The following is a 17,134-nucleotide window of genomic DNA, read 5'->3' on the forward strand; positions in this document are numbered from 1 at the left end:
GTCAGTGTATGAAAAGGACATGTGGAAATCTCAGTTTAGTGTTTTGTAGAGTGCGAAGAAACCTGTAGTAACAATCCACAGCTGTCATACAGCTCCTCCTCCCCTACATCTACTCACGTAAGGAAAATATAATTGCACCATTATCACATTATATGCTAATACTAGTGTGGACCAAACTGTCTATGGGTTGCCATGACAACCCCAACTAAGATAAAACCAAAAATGATATTCACGATGCATATTAACCTAGAGGTGATTTTTGTCTTCTAGGCTCTTCAATGGCCAACAAGGAATTATTATTCAAAACTTTAGCACAAGATCCATTCTCACTGTTACCAATGTGACACAGGAGCACTTCGGCAATTATACTTGTGTGGCTGCCAACAAGCTAGGCACAACCAATGCGAGCCTGCCTCTCAACCGTAAGTAACACAGTGTTGCCAGAATGCTCCCAGGGGCCCCTTGGCTCCTGTCCATCAGCAGAGATAAAACCTGAGAATGGTGTATGTTCATTTTTAGACTCAGCCTGATGTGACACATCCCTTACACGGAGGAAACTTGGCCCCTAAATGGTATGGGTGTTTGAGAATTTTATAATCCCTGTTGAAGTCCATGTGTGTTTAGAAAACTGTCTTACAGCTGAGAAAAGGGAAAAAAAGATACCTAAATAATAGGACCCACTGAAAAATGTCTTCTGACTGAAGATGGTTTGGTGGGGTTTTATTTGTTTTCATTTTGTTTTTTAAAAATGTGTTCCATTATCCTTAAGCACTGGTTAATTTCCGTTGAATTTACTCTTGGTTGGTTTTCTTTAGGCATTCACCTTGTAATAGTGAGAATTTCACATGCCATATATAAAATGTAAGAGTAAGTAAATCATCATGGACAGAATATTTTGTCCATATAGATAATGTTTTTACTCAAAACTATTTGAAATACAACCTAAGGTTTTGCTAAAATAAATACTATATTTCTAATGTATCTTGGTTCTTAAGGTTTTGCTAAAAAAGGAAGAATAAACATGAGGATTAGTTGGAGGGAGAGAAACCTAAGCTGATAGCTGATATTTTCTCCTACAATTAGTTTCAGTACTTTTTAAAAGCTGAGTAAACAACACATTTTCATAACTATAAAATGTTCCTGATTTTGAAGTGGAGTGTTTCTCAAAGTGTTCAAAGAAGATTGCAGACAATATACAATCTTCTCATTTCCACAAAGTTAACTGAAGTCATCCTTATCTTTTATAGTTAATATCTTTATAGTACACTGACACGTGTATATTTATATTATCATAATATATAGTTGTGTCTCTGAAAAATGTGAATATTGTGTAGTTCATCACAGACATGATCACTTCCATTTTGCAGAAACGAGCATGGGATATATAATGCTTCTACTACTTAAAAATATATTACAAAAAGTTTCATGATTTATGAACTTTGAATTGTGACAATTTAAGAGCCTCTGATGTTAAATAAAATAATTAGTTTGTTGTTAGTTTCTATATACTTTTAAAACAACATATCACTTATTATTCCAGCTTAATATTACTTCCTATTTCTTAATACCCACACTCTGAAAGAAAACCACTGTTTGCCATGCAATAGCCATAGTATATAACAAACTTGCTTGAGTTTCTTCCATGAGGATGATTTATTTAGTGTAATTATGAGTAATATAAACCATTAAAAATATTACAGAGCTACGTGAATTCCAATTTCATGTAAATATTGATATTTCTTTGGTATACTATTAATATTTTAAATGATTTAAATATTCAAGAACCTGAAAGAATTAATGAATTAATAAGGCAAAGTAAAGAAAAATTTAAGGCTTATATAACACATTAACTCTTTGCTATTTAAATTTCTAAATCACATTCTGATTTTTGAAACAGAAGCATTAATGAATATGACAGATTAGGAACAAATGTCACTTACTTAAGTGTTTGTTGTGTTCTGACAACCTTAACACAATCATCTGGAAATAATGCACTGCTAAAAGGGCTTCTAAACATGGTATCTTTAGAATGGTCTCTAATTATCTCCCTTTGCCACTGCCTGCCTGTATGCAGAGGTGCTATGGAATACTAGTGCAGTTTGATTAATTTATCAGCAAAGACATAATATGCAAATATTAACTGCAATTTTGGACATAGACCTAGAAGTTGAAGAAATGACTATATATTCAGACGACATCTATGACCTCATCTGAAATTCTTATTACACTGAGCATTTCTATTTTGTAAAATAGTTACTTTTATAAATTTTTTATCTCTCCACAAAATTATGTTTGTTGAGAATATAGGATCAATACCTGGTTCATTATTTTATGGCCCATATCACCAAGCACAGTGCTTGTTATTTAATAGCTAATCAATAAATCTTTAAGGACTAAATGAATTTGTTAAACATTGGATAAGTGATTAAATGGCTAATGAATAAATGAATGAATGAACTGGGTTTTAGATGTAAAGTGTGTATTTGTAATCTCTAGATATGTAAGACAATACCAGGACAATTATAAGGTACACTTACTGTGAGCTTCCTGTAGACCAGATACTATTCTAATCTCTTTATATGAATTTGTTCGTTTAATTCTCATGTGATCCAAAGAGGTAAATTCTATAATTTCCTTCTTACAGATGAGGAAACTAAGATGAAAAGAGATGAAACGCTTGACCAAAGCCAAATAAGGGACAAAGCAAAACGCTGAATCCCTACAGTCTTGCTCCAGAGCCCAAGTTTTTAACTCTTACATTTCACTCTCTTGCTATGAACATAGAAGCATCAACAGAGTGAAGGATAAATTGTATCATTTGCAACATACTCTTCCAAAGCTAAACCTCTACATATAACCTTTGTCCTCATTGTGTTTTTTAATCGACTTTAATCATTTAGGATGCTATTCTTCAACATATAAAACTTTTAAAAATAAGTGGTTAGATGTAAACAACACATACCAGATATCAGATTTAAGTATATGAAAGATGAATGGGCTCAATGTTTGACTGAAAACTTATACAAAAATGAGACTCAGGGATATTTAAACACACAGTTTTATAGCATTTTAAATCTCTTTGGATGGTACAGTTACCCAACGCAGGCATTGTGAATCTACAAACTATATTATGGGGGAAGGCAGCTTTCTTAACGTTCATGTGATGTTAGCTTGAGACAGCACTGTGTCACTTGATAAGAATTTTTGTCATATCTCACAAGGTCTATGAATGGGAGAGGGTTATAAGAAATATGAGTTGCCTAGTGTAGCATTTATACATATAAACCCTCAAACTGATTGATAATAACGTTCTAACAGAGCTTTAGCCACTAGGAGTCAGTTCTCCATCCATAACTATTTAGGATGAAACTTGGACTGATACAGTCTACTCCTGGTTTGTAATAACCTGCATTGTCTAGATCACCAAGGAGACAAGGCAAAAAGCTATAATTTGGAGCCTTTCTGTAACTAAGACCATAAAAAAAAATGCAACACTCTTTAGTGTGTGTGTGTCTGTGTGTGTGCATGTGCGTGTGCGTGTGCGTGTGCGCGTGTGTGTGTGTGTGTGTTTCATGTAAAAGCAGTCAAGCAGGCCTTGGTTTGGATCCCAGTTTTGCTGCATATTAGTCACATGTGACTTTGTGTAAGCAAATGCCAAAGTCTCATTAATTCATTGTTAATAAAATGAGGCCAATAATGGCTCCCATCTATGGGATGAAAATTAAATGGGATGATGCATGTAAAGCATTTATCCCTCAGCCTGGGACAAAGCAAGCACTCAATAAATGTTAACCATTGTTATATCATATCCTGTAAGAGCACTCAATTCAGTTCAGTTCAGTTCCAAAAGCAATATATAGGTTGCTGACCTTACTTGTTGACCCCGTGCCCAATACTTTACTAAGAGTTTAAATGGTAATCTGGGGGCGCCTGGGTGGCTCAGTCGGTTAAGCGGCCGACTTCGGCTCAGGTCACGATCTCGCGGTCCGTGAGTTCAAGCCCCGCATCGGGCTCTGTGCTAACAGCTCAGAGCCTGGAGCCCGTTTCAGATTCTGTGTCTCCCTCTCTCTGACCCTCCCCCGTTCATGCTCTGTCTCTCTCTGTCTCAAAAATAAATAAACGTTAAAAAAAAAATTTAAATGGTAATCTGTTACTGGTAAGCTAGGGAGAAGGCATGCAAATTTGAAATAATGTCCTAACTCTAGCTGTAACTTAACCATATCCCTTGGTCAGTGCATGAACCAGATTTTGTGGCACTAATTCCAGATTAATGAAGTTTGCAGCATAGAAGTTCAGAAATCTAGGAGATGCAAGTAGTAAAGACAAAACTAAAAAATTCTATTTTCAAGGCTCAGATAATCTGTTCAATAGCAACCTTTATTTGTCAAAAAATACATATATATGTATGTGTGTGTGTGTATATATATATATATATACTGCCTATAATGTACAAAATACTGTTCTTAATGTTAGAAAGAAAAGGATTAATATATCTGGAACCCAATGCCCAAAGAGTTCTCAGATGAATGAGAGGAGAGGGATAAGAAACAGACAACTGTAATGCAATATAGTAACGGTGGCATACTAGGACGGAGAAGAGGCTCTTGACCTGGCCTTGAGGGTCATGAAAGGACTGTCATCTAGATGGCTGATGAGAGTATGGCTATAAGAATTATAAATAATATGCACCTCAAAATACCTATTTAGCCACCATTGTGTGATTTTCGACAGAAGTTTGCAGAGTTCATTTAAGAACAGCCCCGAGTACATTGTACAGTGGCAACAATGAGAGAATGATCAACTCAGTCTCTGTGACTGAGGATGAGCTGTAGAGATGACCCTTGAACAAAGGATGTGATTAGATTGAGCCTGGGTGTGGAATGGCTGGGTGGGGGTGAGGGAGAATACTCTAGTTTGAAGCAGCCACTGTAAAGACATGGCAGTATGGAACAATCTGACACACTTGAAGACATAGTGGTATCTTTATATGGTTAGTTAGAGTAAAAGGTGGGAGAAGAGACTATTGAGAGATGATTGGACAAATTGATGGAATTATGACAAGAAAGGCTGCAAATGAGCTTGGACTTTATCTTTCTGGTTTTGAAGAGCTATTGAAGGATTTTTAATAAAGGCAGGATATAAACAGATTTAGTTTCTGAAAGACATTCTTAGTTAAAATGAGTTCTAAGTCCAGGTATTAGACCTACAAGAAGATAATTGCACCAAAAAAAAAAAGTAGCAGAGGTGAGGGAGTGGCAAGAAATTAGGAAAGAGGAGTTAATGACCAACTGTGGAGAGAACAGGAAGGGAATTGTAGGAATCTAGATAACTCCCAACATTTAGTTGGGTGAAATTAACCAGGATAGAACAGGAGAGAAGGATTAGCACTTTCAGATTTGGGGAGAAAGTAGAGATTGAAAGAAGAAAAGTGATTTTAATTTTGGACATACTCAGTTGGAGGCAATGTCCAGTAGTTTGCTGGGTGTAAAGTCCAGAATGGAGATATGATTTGGAGGTTATCAGAGTGGAGGTGGTAGTGTCAGCAGTAAGTACGATTGTGCAGAAAGGCCACGTACAGTAAAAAGATGAGCAAGGACCAACCTCCAGGTAAAATCAGCATTAAGGAGTGTGCAAAACAGTTGAAATATCCTGTAGAAGCTCGTGGGACAAATGAGGATGAAGATGCCAGAGGAGGATCAGTGCCACAGAAGCCACAGGAGATTTGTTCGACAACAGGGACAGTCAGCAATGCCCAATGTTCCATCAGATCAGAAAAGTCTGAAAATCAACCACTGTCTCTGACAACTGGCAACAATCGGTGATCTTTGCCAAGGCAATTTTGTAGAAAACTGGGAGTAGAAGTCATGAGGTTGTGGATTCAGGTGAAAGAAGTAGATGAGGAAGTAGAGACATGGGTAGTAAACTACTCTTTCTATGGACTAGGCTATCAAAGGAAGAAAACAGGCTGATGAACTGCCTTGATCCTTGAGCAGCTGGTCTGAATTGGCTTTCAATCTGATTAATAGGTCCAATGACTATATGTATGTCAACCACTCCCTGACCAGCAAAGATGCCATACTCAGTCTTTGGTGAATCATACTTCCCATGCTTCTTGCTCTTCTGCAAGCTGCCCTCATTCTCAGTTTGTTAGCCTCTTTTCACACATCTTTCTTCAGTCCCAGAGAAACAAGAAAGGGCTTTGATTTAAAATGAAGTTATCTTAAACCCTTTTGCCTTCTGTGACCTGTAGGCTTTAGACTGTAATACTAAGAGGAACTCTAATTCTAAGCAGAGATGTTAGTAATTTCATTAATAGAATTACTCTAGATAAAGAATATATGATTTCTCAAGTTAGGGGAAAGTAAAGTTTGTATTAGGAAAACTGTAGGAAACCTTGTGTACAATGAATCCCTCACTTTGCAGATGTTCTGTCCAGAAATTTCTGGCATATACTTGCATTAAAAATGTCTCTTGATGTGTGTGTGAGGGGGGGGAGAGAAAGAAAGAGAGAGAGAGAGAATATTCTGTAGATCACTGTAGATCAGCCTCAGAGAGCAAATGCTGTAACAAAATTAATAATGGATGACAGCATGCCAACTATTCATAGCAAAATTCCTTATTAAGTAAAAAATGAGAGATTCAGAATTATTTGAGATTTTTATACTATTTTTCAGTTATGTTTTTTGTTTCCTGAACAGGAGCTGGTTTCTTTATGTCTTCCCCTTAAAGAATACGAACTGAATGGTCCCATCCTGCCATCTATGGGTTCAATTCATCAGATTTACACCCTTATTTGATTAGTAATTTAGTAACCAATAAAAGTCATTTCTATAAGTAAAATATGTTGTATATGCTTTGTTTAAAAAAACAGATATTCATTATAGGACACAAAGAATCATAATCTAAAAGCAAATAAGGAAAGAAATCAGTTAAGAAGGGAAAAAATCTTAGCCACATAAACAAAGTGCTTAAAATTCACATAACTTTAATTCAATACAACCTTCTCCTGAGACTTAATATATGAAAATATTTGGGACAATTCAAGCTTTAATATTAACAGAGTCTTAGCTTGCAGACCCAAATAGATAACAATCATATTGCTATAGTGTGTGGGTGCCAAACTCTTTGTTCATGTGTTTCCAAATGTGGGGTGTCAAATCTATTGCCAGAATATAGGTCCTAATGATGCTATAAGGTCTTCTTTTCTTGTGTGTGTGCATGTGTGTGTGTGTGCACACGTGCACGCACGTGCGTACGTGCATTTATTCAAATAACAAAGCATTTGCCTCAGAAATATTACACATAAAATATTCAAAGGAATCACCAAAACTTTCTCTTTTCCCTGCCTTAGCAACCCTGTGGAGACAATAATGAAGTTCTAATTTCAAATGTTTTATACAATCATTGCTATTTAACTTTCTGGAATATCTCCTTTCATGTTTACAGAATATATCTTCCCAGTCTATTTAATTTGATGGACACCTTCTCTTAGGGATTAAAAAAAAAAAAAAAAGGCACTAGCTGGTATCCAAAAGGAAAATGGAAGAGGCTACTGGGGAAAGAAAGAATGTAGCTGGCATAACATTTTTCCCTTGTTTAGATCTGACTGAGGCAGGCAAACGTTATTTTTTTGACTGATTTGTTGAATGTGAAACCAGCTGTGCCCTTGCAAGTAATATTTCAGCTCTCTGCTTGCTTCAAATGTCCCCACATGCCAGTAAGCAACTGTATGGGCTCTCTGTTACTTTCGCGTATTATAATGAACCTTGATTCCATGTGAAAGGTGATACCACAAATTTGAATGATTCATATTTTAGATTGAACTTGATCTCCCCTCCTGGAGCTTAAAAGAGATAGGGATTTCATTTTGGTTGAAAGAGGCAGTAATAAATATAGACTTGGTGATTATTGAAGACAGTGTGCTATGTGAGCCAACTGGCTTGATCCTCACAGCTTTAAGATGTTAATGGAAAGCCTTTCCTGGATGTTCTAGTAATAAGTATTTTACAAAAATTAGGTTTGCAGTTGTAGGTAGATTTTTGATATAGTTATATCGACCTATTGAATGGCACTCTGCTAAACTGAAATATGCACATAGAGACATAATCATCATACAAATAATGACTATATACAAATTTGGTGAAATGCAGCAGGAGTGAAGCAAGAAGGTTTTTTCCTCCCTGACCTTATAGCTAGAAGCTTTGTGTATTCTCAAGAAGCTAAACACAAAATAGCCATTCAGTGCCATACACGAGAGATGATACCCAACCGGTTGAAGTAGTGAGAATAACTGTAGGAACAGTTCACCAATTGCTCCAGCTGGTGCTTCAGTTCATGAAATCACCACTGATTTCATGTAAGAGCCAAATACAAATGCTAACAGAGCTTTGGTTAGCCATGTCAAATGACAGAACCTTAGAGCTAGAGTAGTCTCAGATATTACCTAGTTGGGTTTTTTTTTAAAAGTTCTTAAAGCTGTGGATTCCTTTCCTTCCCCAGGGAAAACCTGATGCAAGCCCTTAATATATAACAAAGTTAAATTGGAGTTCATGTGGTTGGTTTGAAGGTAAACCTGGAAAATCCTATCTTTTTCCTCCATATCACACCACACAGTGACCCTGAGGCCTGTCAAAAAGCCATAGAGTTCCACAAAATTAGGTTTGAAAACTTTCATTCTAGACCAGTTCTTTCCCTTTATCGGTGAGGGAACTCAATGTTATATATTGTCATAGCAGATCTAAAGCTAGAGCTTGCTTAGTTTGTCCTACTCGTGTTCCAGTGCTTTTTTCATGACAACACCAACCACCAAAAGCTTGGGAATCAAATAAGTCTGATTTGAAACCCTAGTCCCCCATTCAGGATGCTGGACAGTTCTCTTAGTCCCAATCTTAACGCTTCAATCATCTCACCTATAAAATGGAGAAAATAGGTTATTTTTACAGGGTTGTTGCAAAGATCAAATGATACAGGATATGTAAAATAACTAATCTAGGTCCTGATTAAATGTCTCTACTCTCTGGTACGGATGATCCAAACTTTGAAGGGTAGCTGCTGGAAGCTCAGCCTCCGTAACCTCAATAACTGAGCAACTTTATCTCACTGGCTATTTAAGAACAGCACTGGTTCTTTAATCCATTTATTCATGTACTTATGTCTATCATTATGATACTGTCTTTTTTATTAGAATTATTAATTAAATCAGCCGTGCACATAAGCATTCACTTGTAATGATTGAAAAAAAAAGTGGTCAGGTTGATAGAAAGGGTTGTACAGGATTAATTACTCTACTGATGTGTTTCTCTCTGGTTAAGAGGCGATTTGACAGCTGTATCTTCAAGCTACTAAAGCTACATATACATCCCTATAGCTGATACAGGGTCAGTAAACGCCAAAGGGAGGATGGAGCCTTGGTATTTGCTGTTGTCATTCATCAGCCTTGAAATGTAGCAGGTTTGTGGGAATTAGATACCAAAAAGATACTGAAAAATCAAAAAGGGTTTAAAAATTAGCCATAAAATTTTATTACGGGTCCTAGCCTGAGAGTCGGGGAATGTAGGTTCTTGCCTTTACTTGGAGAAGTCCTTAGGTAAAGCACTTAACTCTCTGGCCTCAGTTTCCTCATCTATAAAATGCAGAGAATAAAATAACTACCCAAGTTCTCTTTCTCCTATAATGCTTTAAGATTCTAAAAAAAATCTATATATGTTTAAAAGAAGCAGTTTTATGTATTGATTGTTATTAAAAACAGTTACACTTACTCCTTAACAAAGTAGAAAGGCTGCCAATATTTTTCCCTTCTGTACATTTTTGTCATTGAACTCAAAATTATTTTTTATTGACAGAAAAAAATGTATTTTAATGTATTTTGCTCTGTGGTGAGTTTCCATAAAGTTTAGCTCAATAGCACTGCTGGCCTAATCATTTTGTCATCTCTACAAAGAATTTTACTCTCCAGGGAAATTTCCTTTATGTTCACAGTTTCAATTCTGTTGGCCAATAACCTATGAAAAGGCACTAGAATAGATCTTCTTGCTTGCTATTTCACAAAGCTCTAACCCTTATAACAAATTAGGCCAAAATGTGACCTCGTGTATATGGGAGTTGTGGCTATTAAGATTTTGTAAAAATGAAAACGTGCCAACATTTCCAGCTTGACAAAAAGGTATTCCCAGTCTCAACCTTCAGGAGTGCCTTTGCTAGTCTTTTCCCTGACAAAGCACGTTGGAGGCCCTGGGGGAGATTTCCGCTCCCATGATTTCTCACTAAGTCCCTGAGAGCATATTTACCCAGCATGCATTATTTTCTCTGTAGCTGTGCCTGGATTCGAAGCATGATCTAATAGTTGGAGCACATGATAAGCTAGCAGTCTGAGCTACTGTCCCACCTCCACTTTGGTGCTGTAATTTCTTTTTCTGAAAAATTCAAGTGTGGTCTCCCATATAAGATTCAGAGATATAAGTGAAGAAAATGATTACTATGAAGCGCTGAATGCCATTATTATTAAAATTCCCATTTCTCCTCAGGCAATGTGAGGCATAATTAATAGAGCACATCACCAAAAGAAAAAGTAGAATGAAATAGGGTTTTTTTTTTCTGTTTTGATATTCCAAATAAAAGAAAAAAGAGGAAGAATTAATTGTGAAAGCAATGATATTTTAATGGGCCAACTTTCTCTAAAGCACTGTAAATTCTGTTTTAGTAGCCATAAAACTGCTGGGGAAGAGAGTAGAAATGGTATGTCCTCATTGAATGCATCTATTCAGTATAGAATGGATTTCCTTACTTATAAATATAATTTAATTGAGATTTCTCTCCAGAGTCACATATTAGATACCTGCTCAGTATATCCTTAAGTAAGATATGAATAAATTAACAAGACGTGCTTTCATGGAAATGTTATTTCACCTATGGCATGGCCAGAAATTTTTAGTAAGTTGGATCTTTCCAATTTTATCTCTCTTTTTTTTTAACAAGCTTTCTCTTTCAACTATTTTGAAGCAAAGAAAGAACTTGAGTAACCCAGCTCTAAAATGTGGTATTAGATAGTTGCATGCTCTTCAGTTTCCTTTCTTTGATTTTTTAAATCAATCCAATTAGTGCATATGTGAAGCAGCCTAATTAGTGAGGCAGATCATAATTCTTGTCAAAGAACCGTTAGAGTCATTCTCAGTCCACCTAGAAGGAATTACAAGTTTTGTAAAACACTTCATAAGACAGTATTTAGCAACATATTTTTCTAAAACTGGCAGGCTTCTAGTCCATGTTTCAAAAATTAGTGGCCATACCTGTAGGAAAATTCATATTTTCTCCAAAAAATTATAATTTCTTGGGAGCACTATAGTTTATGTTATAATAATGTGCTTACTCGCATGTAATATCTATAATCAAATGATTTAACTAAGCAAACACATTTTAGGGAGACTTGCATAAGCTATGGATGCACAACGGCTCTGCAGTCTTGACTGCTGGAAAAAGATAAATTGAAAGTGTTTATTTCTCTCAAGCTAGCATGTGGCTGTTGGAGTCCATATCTGACATCCTTTCCTACACCCATTTTCCTTCATACTTCAGAACCACCTGTATTTCCTTAACATCCCTCCTGCCAGCATCACCTGAAAGAATAGGTCTCAGATGCCAAAATATTCTTAGACTGCCACACATCACCATCATAATAAACTTCTGTCTGTTACTTTTTTTCTTTGTTAGCATGTTCCCTGATTCTTTCTCCCTCTTATTCTTGTTACTACGCTTTTTAAAAGATAAAATACATTATTGCTCACATAGTATTAGTGATAGATTCACATGTTTTCTGGATCACGCCCTCTTTTTTTTTTTTAAATTTTTTCTTTCTCTCATTTTTCCTCAACTCCAGCAGGACTTAATCATAACCAAAACAGATACATAGATGCTTCTCTAACCAGGAGGATAGATTTGGGATAGAACCAGACAGCCTCAGAATAGGCAGCTCAGCATTGCTTTTGAAAGCTTCATCACCGAAAATGTAATCAAACTTGGCTTACCCAAAATTGACTTAAGTTGCAGCCTAAGGGCCAACCTTTGACCAGAGGGGCGTCTGTGCTTGCATCGATTCTGGCCGCAATTGAATTACTCAGCAATTCTGGGCACTTTCATCTCTAGCCCTGGAGTGCAAATGGCCAATTTGGGAAGCAACCTGGTTGTGCCTGAAATTTGCAAGAAGATTTTCTCATAGGTTCCTGGGAAAAAGCAGGCTTACTTTTTAAAAATAGTCGCAGAATTGGCTGCCCAAGGCATGTTTTGTTTGTTTGGTTTTTACATTTGTTTTGATTTGAACAAAGTGCTTCTTCTCTCAAAGAATCGCTTCTGACTGGAAAGATGAGTTCAAATCTTAACATATGTGTACTAAAATTTAGAGAAAATGAGAATTAGTGATGAAAAATCAGGCAGCATAATATTCTACTATTAAAGGGAAAGGTCGGAGACATGTATGGCAGAGTTTTAGATGTGGCAGTTAAAAAAAATCATGTTTTACTGTGATGTAAACAAAAGAACCTTCTACAGGGGGTCTGTAGAATTATGTTCCGTGACAACACCTCCCACCCTTCCTTTTCAAAATATTTTATAATATTGGCACAAAAGAATACTAAAACTACTCTTCTAGGGCATAGCAGGCTTTGTTATGCATTTTTATTTTTCATATTTACCCCTTTGTGCTGTAAATTAATTGTACATCATCTATCCTCCTCACAAAACTCCTTTTATTTTCACATAAGCCTTCCTATCTTTATGTATTTATTTTACATGTTTATAATTACAACATAGAATGAATTTTACACCTTGCAAAAACTTCCCATATTTCTATTCAGTCTCACTTAACAAAAATCTTATGGCTTCACCTCTATATATTCAGTGGTACGTTGGTAGAAATGTAACTGAAACAAAGAACATGTATCACAAAATTTGTATACTTGTAAATAATAAAATGTACAATACACTTTATTGTAAACTCCATACAGCCAATTCCCTCTCAAAGAATTATTTCATTATTTTTTGCCAAAATCATGTATCCATAGCCAACTATGGTTGCAATTCAGTCATGATTTGACAAATGGAGTTGTATCCCAACTATGAATATTATTCTAACATGAATATGTGTTGCTATTTTTATTTGTGATAATGAATAAGATGAAAGTAACCGCTTTGCTGAAACAGGTAACAGTTTTAGATCCTGAAAGAAAATTCTCTCAATTTTTTGTGCTACTTACAGTGTAATGGATACATACAATATACTTTAAGTTTAATTTCCATTAACATATTTGCCATCTTTTCTTAAGTGTAGACAGTCAACAGTAACAAAAGCTCAACCCCTAATTTAGAGGATTTGCCAATTTCCATTGTGTAAATATCCCCATTATGCAGATTTCAAGCTATCAAATGATGTTACTGAATGCAGAGTTGGGAGAGGATATACAGTATCACACCATAATATAATATTTCCACGGTGCGATTATAATATAAAAAACCTGAAGATCATAGATAATAATAGAAATTTAGTAAAATAATTTTGTAAGATGTGTTTTGAGAAGTAATGCCATTTGTTTTTAATATATATAATGGTAAGCTTATGTAACTTAATTTTAACAAAGGCAATGTTTGGCAGACTGCTAACAACATTCCTTCAGGTTTAACAATTGGCTCTCATGACCTGATACGAACCAGTTTCACCATGCCTCTATTTACCTGAGTGAATATAAAGGGGAACTTGGCTTCCCAGTATATATGCTGCAAGATTCTAGGCAAATTGCATACACTCTCTTATTTTCAATTTACTCATGTGAAATGGAGTTAATTTTACTTTGCTCACATGGAAGTGGAAGGATCTTACATATTAAATAAGATATGCACTTGGTACATGGTAGGGATTCATCCATTAGTTGTCTTTCCTTTTCCTCTTATATAACTCCAATCCCCCTCATTATATCTATAATTTCCTAAACTTTACTGTGAAGTAGGAATGATATGATACAGTATCTCCAAATCCATATAATGACCCCTGACACAAGTGAGACTTTTTTCCTGTCTCTGTGCTAAGCTCATTCATACCCAAGTGCCCATAAATACAGGTAGCATTTCTTGTTTACATTTTCTGCAATACAAAACATTTCCCTCTTAAAATTGGCTCTGTCACTGTGCCTCATTCCTGCTTTACACTAGTTTTTCACCAAAATATTGTGGTACTTTAGTTCTTAAGAAGTCTCATCATGCACGTGAAACAACCCCAGTTACTAACATAGACTACTTTGGGTCTGAGCATTAATTTCTCTGCCACTTTTGGCAGTTCTCAGACATATATAATTATCACTTGCTCATATATTTCTAGAAAATCATATATACATGGGCCAACGTTCATGTAAAGGAAGAGCAGTTACTTCACTCTCTTGATCTTTTTTGCTGATCAAATAGTAAAATAACTAGTATGGAACTATTTAGTGAGTTGTATAACCTTTTTCTAATGTTGTCTTCCCTAACAGCTAGGACACTGTTAGTCTATTCACCAATAAATACTATAATTGTTTGGTGTAATCTCTTTTTCCTTCAAATTATACTGGATGTTGCAAGAAGCTCTCCAAAGATACATTGGAGCAAAATCTTTCATCTCTGACTACTGTAATAAAGTTAAATACTCTTGCCCCTGAATGAACCCATAGAGAACTTTCTTATATAGATTTATAACACATTGTCTCCTGATTTAAAAAACACCTGATTAGTAATGTCACGATAACAGTTGATAGCTAAACATTAAAAATTATTTCCATGTCCTGGAAAATAACCCATAGAGATCGTTTTGCCAATTTAGTTACTGTCTATTGTATGCAATGAAATATCTAGCATAATACATACCTTCTCCAGTCCCAGACCAAGAAAGGTAAGTTAAGCTCTCTAGGAGAATTTGCCTTTGTTTTTCTATGTGTTTTGGTTTGTTTTGCTTTAGTTTTTAATAACCTATGTGTACAGTCCCATCTTTCAGTTGGTTATGATAGGAGCTGAGGTGGTTGAGCACAAATCCAGCCCCACTATTAACCAGAAAGTCAATATAAATGCCTCTGTATACCACACTCTACTAATGGCTGGAGGGTGAAGGTCGTGAAGAAAAAGAAGTATGAGGAGAAAACAACCTCTGAGCAACCTCTGTTCAGTGTGGCTGGTATGAGATCAGACTTAGTATCTAGGCTTGATTAGAGAATGAGGCGAGGCAAAATGTAATGCAGTGCTCTATCTAGATAAGATAATTATGGCTTCAGGAGTTCAGAAAAAGTGAGTATCAAGGTACTGGAAAAAAATAACTCCAAGCAAGTATTCTGCTGATGGTGATTCAGAATCATTATCTTCAAATACAAAGACAACATTATTATCCTTTGTGATTTACAATAGTGGAATTCAGTGGGAGATAGGCCTAACTTTTAACAGCTTTGAAAAATGCTATGTTCTGTTGCTGTTGTTATTGTCACTGTTTATAGAGGAAAGTGCGGCAAAGTGACAAGTTTGCACGGAGGACAATTTCAGACTGGAAATGGTGAAGATTACCACACACATAGAAAACAGAAAAAATTTGGAATCTATTATAGTGATTGGAAATGATTCTTTTAACTATGCATAAGTGTGTGTGTGTGTGTGTGTGTGTGTGTGTAAAGCTGAATTAAAAATCACCTAATACTGATTTCATTTCCTCGTGACCATCATCATGTGTATGGTTTATAACCTAATCCCTTCTAAAAGACCATCAGATGCATAGTAGGTTAAGTACTTGTTTATATTTGTCACTTCATAGGAGCTTTTGGTTGTTCCCTCAACGTTGTTGATAGTGTGTTACTAGCCGCTGCCAGGTTGTAGGTTTCTTCATAGGTACTCCTGTAAAACTGTAACATTCTAACATTTGTTATTTAATATGACCTTTGAAAACTATCTAAAACAAATGTTTAGACCCAAAACGAATTATTTTATCTATATTCTACTTTCCCATTAAAATTCTATCAAACCAAATTGCTGGGAGATCTTCCACTGGAAGGGCAGTATTCCAAAAATTATTTATTTATTTTTAATTTTTTTTAAGTTTATTTATTTTAGAGAAAGAGAGAGACAGACAGACAGAGAGCACTGGTGAGGGAGGGGCACAGAGAGAGAGGGGGGGGACACAGAATATTAAGCAGGCCTCGGCCTCCAAGCTGTCAACACAGAGCCAACATGGGGCTCAGACTCATGAGCCATGAGATCATGGCCCAAGCCGAAGTCGCAGGCTTAACTGACTGAGCCACTCAGGTGCCCCTCCAAAAATAATTTATCAATTCTTATACATTAATATTAAAATCCTGTGAGACTTGTAAGGAATCGACACAAATTTTAAGATCTGTGAATTACTTTCTAGGTAAATTCTAAAGCATCTGTGTTAGTTAAGATTAGGAACAGTTGCAAGTGACAAAACGCAAAATAGACTTACTTCGCTCTCACATGGAAGTCTGCAATAGATAGTCCAGGGCTAAAATGGCATAATAATATTAAGGACATAGCCTCCTTGCAGGATTTTGGTGTACTTTGTCCCATCCATTCCCAAGTTACTTTATGGTCCCAAGTATCCCATCCAGTTCAAACCATAATATTGGTACTTCAGGCTATGGGAAGAAGAATAGAGGGAAAGAGATCTCACACTTTTCTTTTACAAATAATTCTCCAAACCTGTACACACTACAAACACTTTTTTGTAAAGCAGTGTTTTTATTGTTTTTAAATTAAAAATTGTACATATTTATGGTGTACATTTGATATATGTGTATGTATATATCACTGTATATATATTTATATATGTATATATATATTTATATATTTATATATATTTATATATATATTTATACACACACACACATATATATAGTGAAATGATTATTACAGTCAAGGTAATTACCATATCTTATTACCATATACTTACCACTTTTTATATATGTGATGATAGATAACTGATATCTGCTCTCTAGTCTCATACCAAATTTCCTGTATTTAACACATTAAGTACAGTCATTATGCTATACTTTAGATCTCTAGACATTAATCTTATATAATTGTAACTTTATATCCTTTGATCAACATCTCTTCCCTGGTTCCC

At 35.6% G+C, this 17,134-nt stretch overlaps 1 protein-coding gene across 3 annotated transcripts in view; it reads left to right on the forward strand.

Annotated features, from left to right (window-relative positions):
• NEGR1 (neuronal growth regulator 1) overlaps window positions 1–17,134 on the forward strand; it is an 847,444-nt gene that overhangs the window by 671,714 nt on the left and 158,596 nt on the right. For all 3 annotated transcript variants that reach the window (XM_058716979.1, XM_058716978.1, XM_058716977.1), the window contains exon 6: window positions 271–422. In XM_058716979.1, the coding sequence (XP_058572962.1) occupies window positions 271–422 (152 nt within the window). The remainder of the gene's footprint in view (window positions 1–270; window positions 423–17,134) is intronic.

This window comes from Neofelis nebulosa, chromosome 2 (assembly GCF_028018385.1).
Source record: "Neofelis nebulosa isolate mNeoNeb1 chromosome 2, mNeoNeb1.pri, whole genome shotgun sequence".
Lineage (NCBI taxonomy): Eukaryota > Metazoa > Chordata > Mammalia > Carnivora > Felidae > Neofelis > Neofelis nebulosa.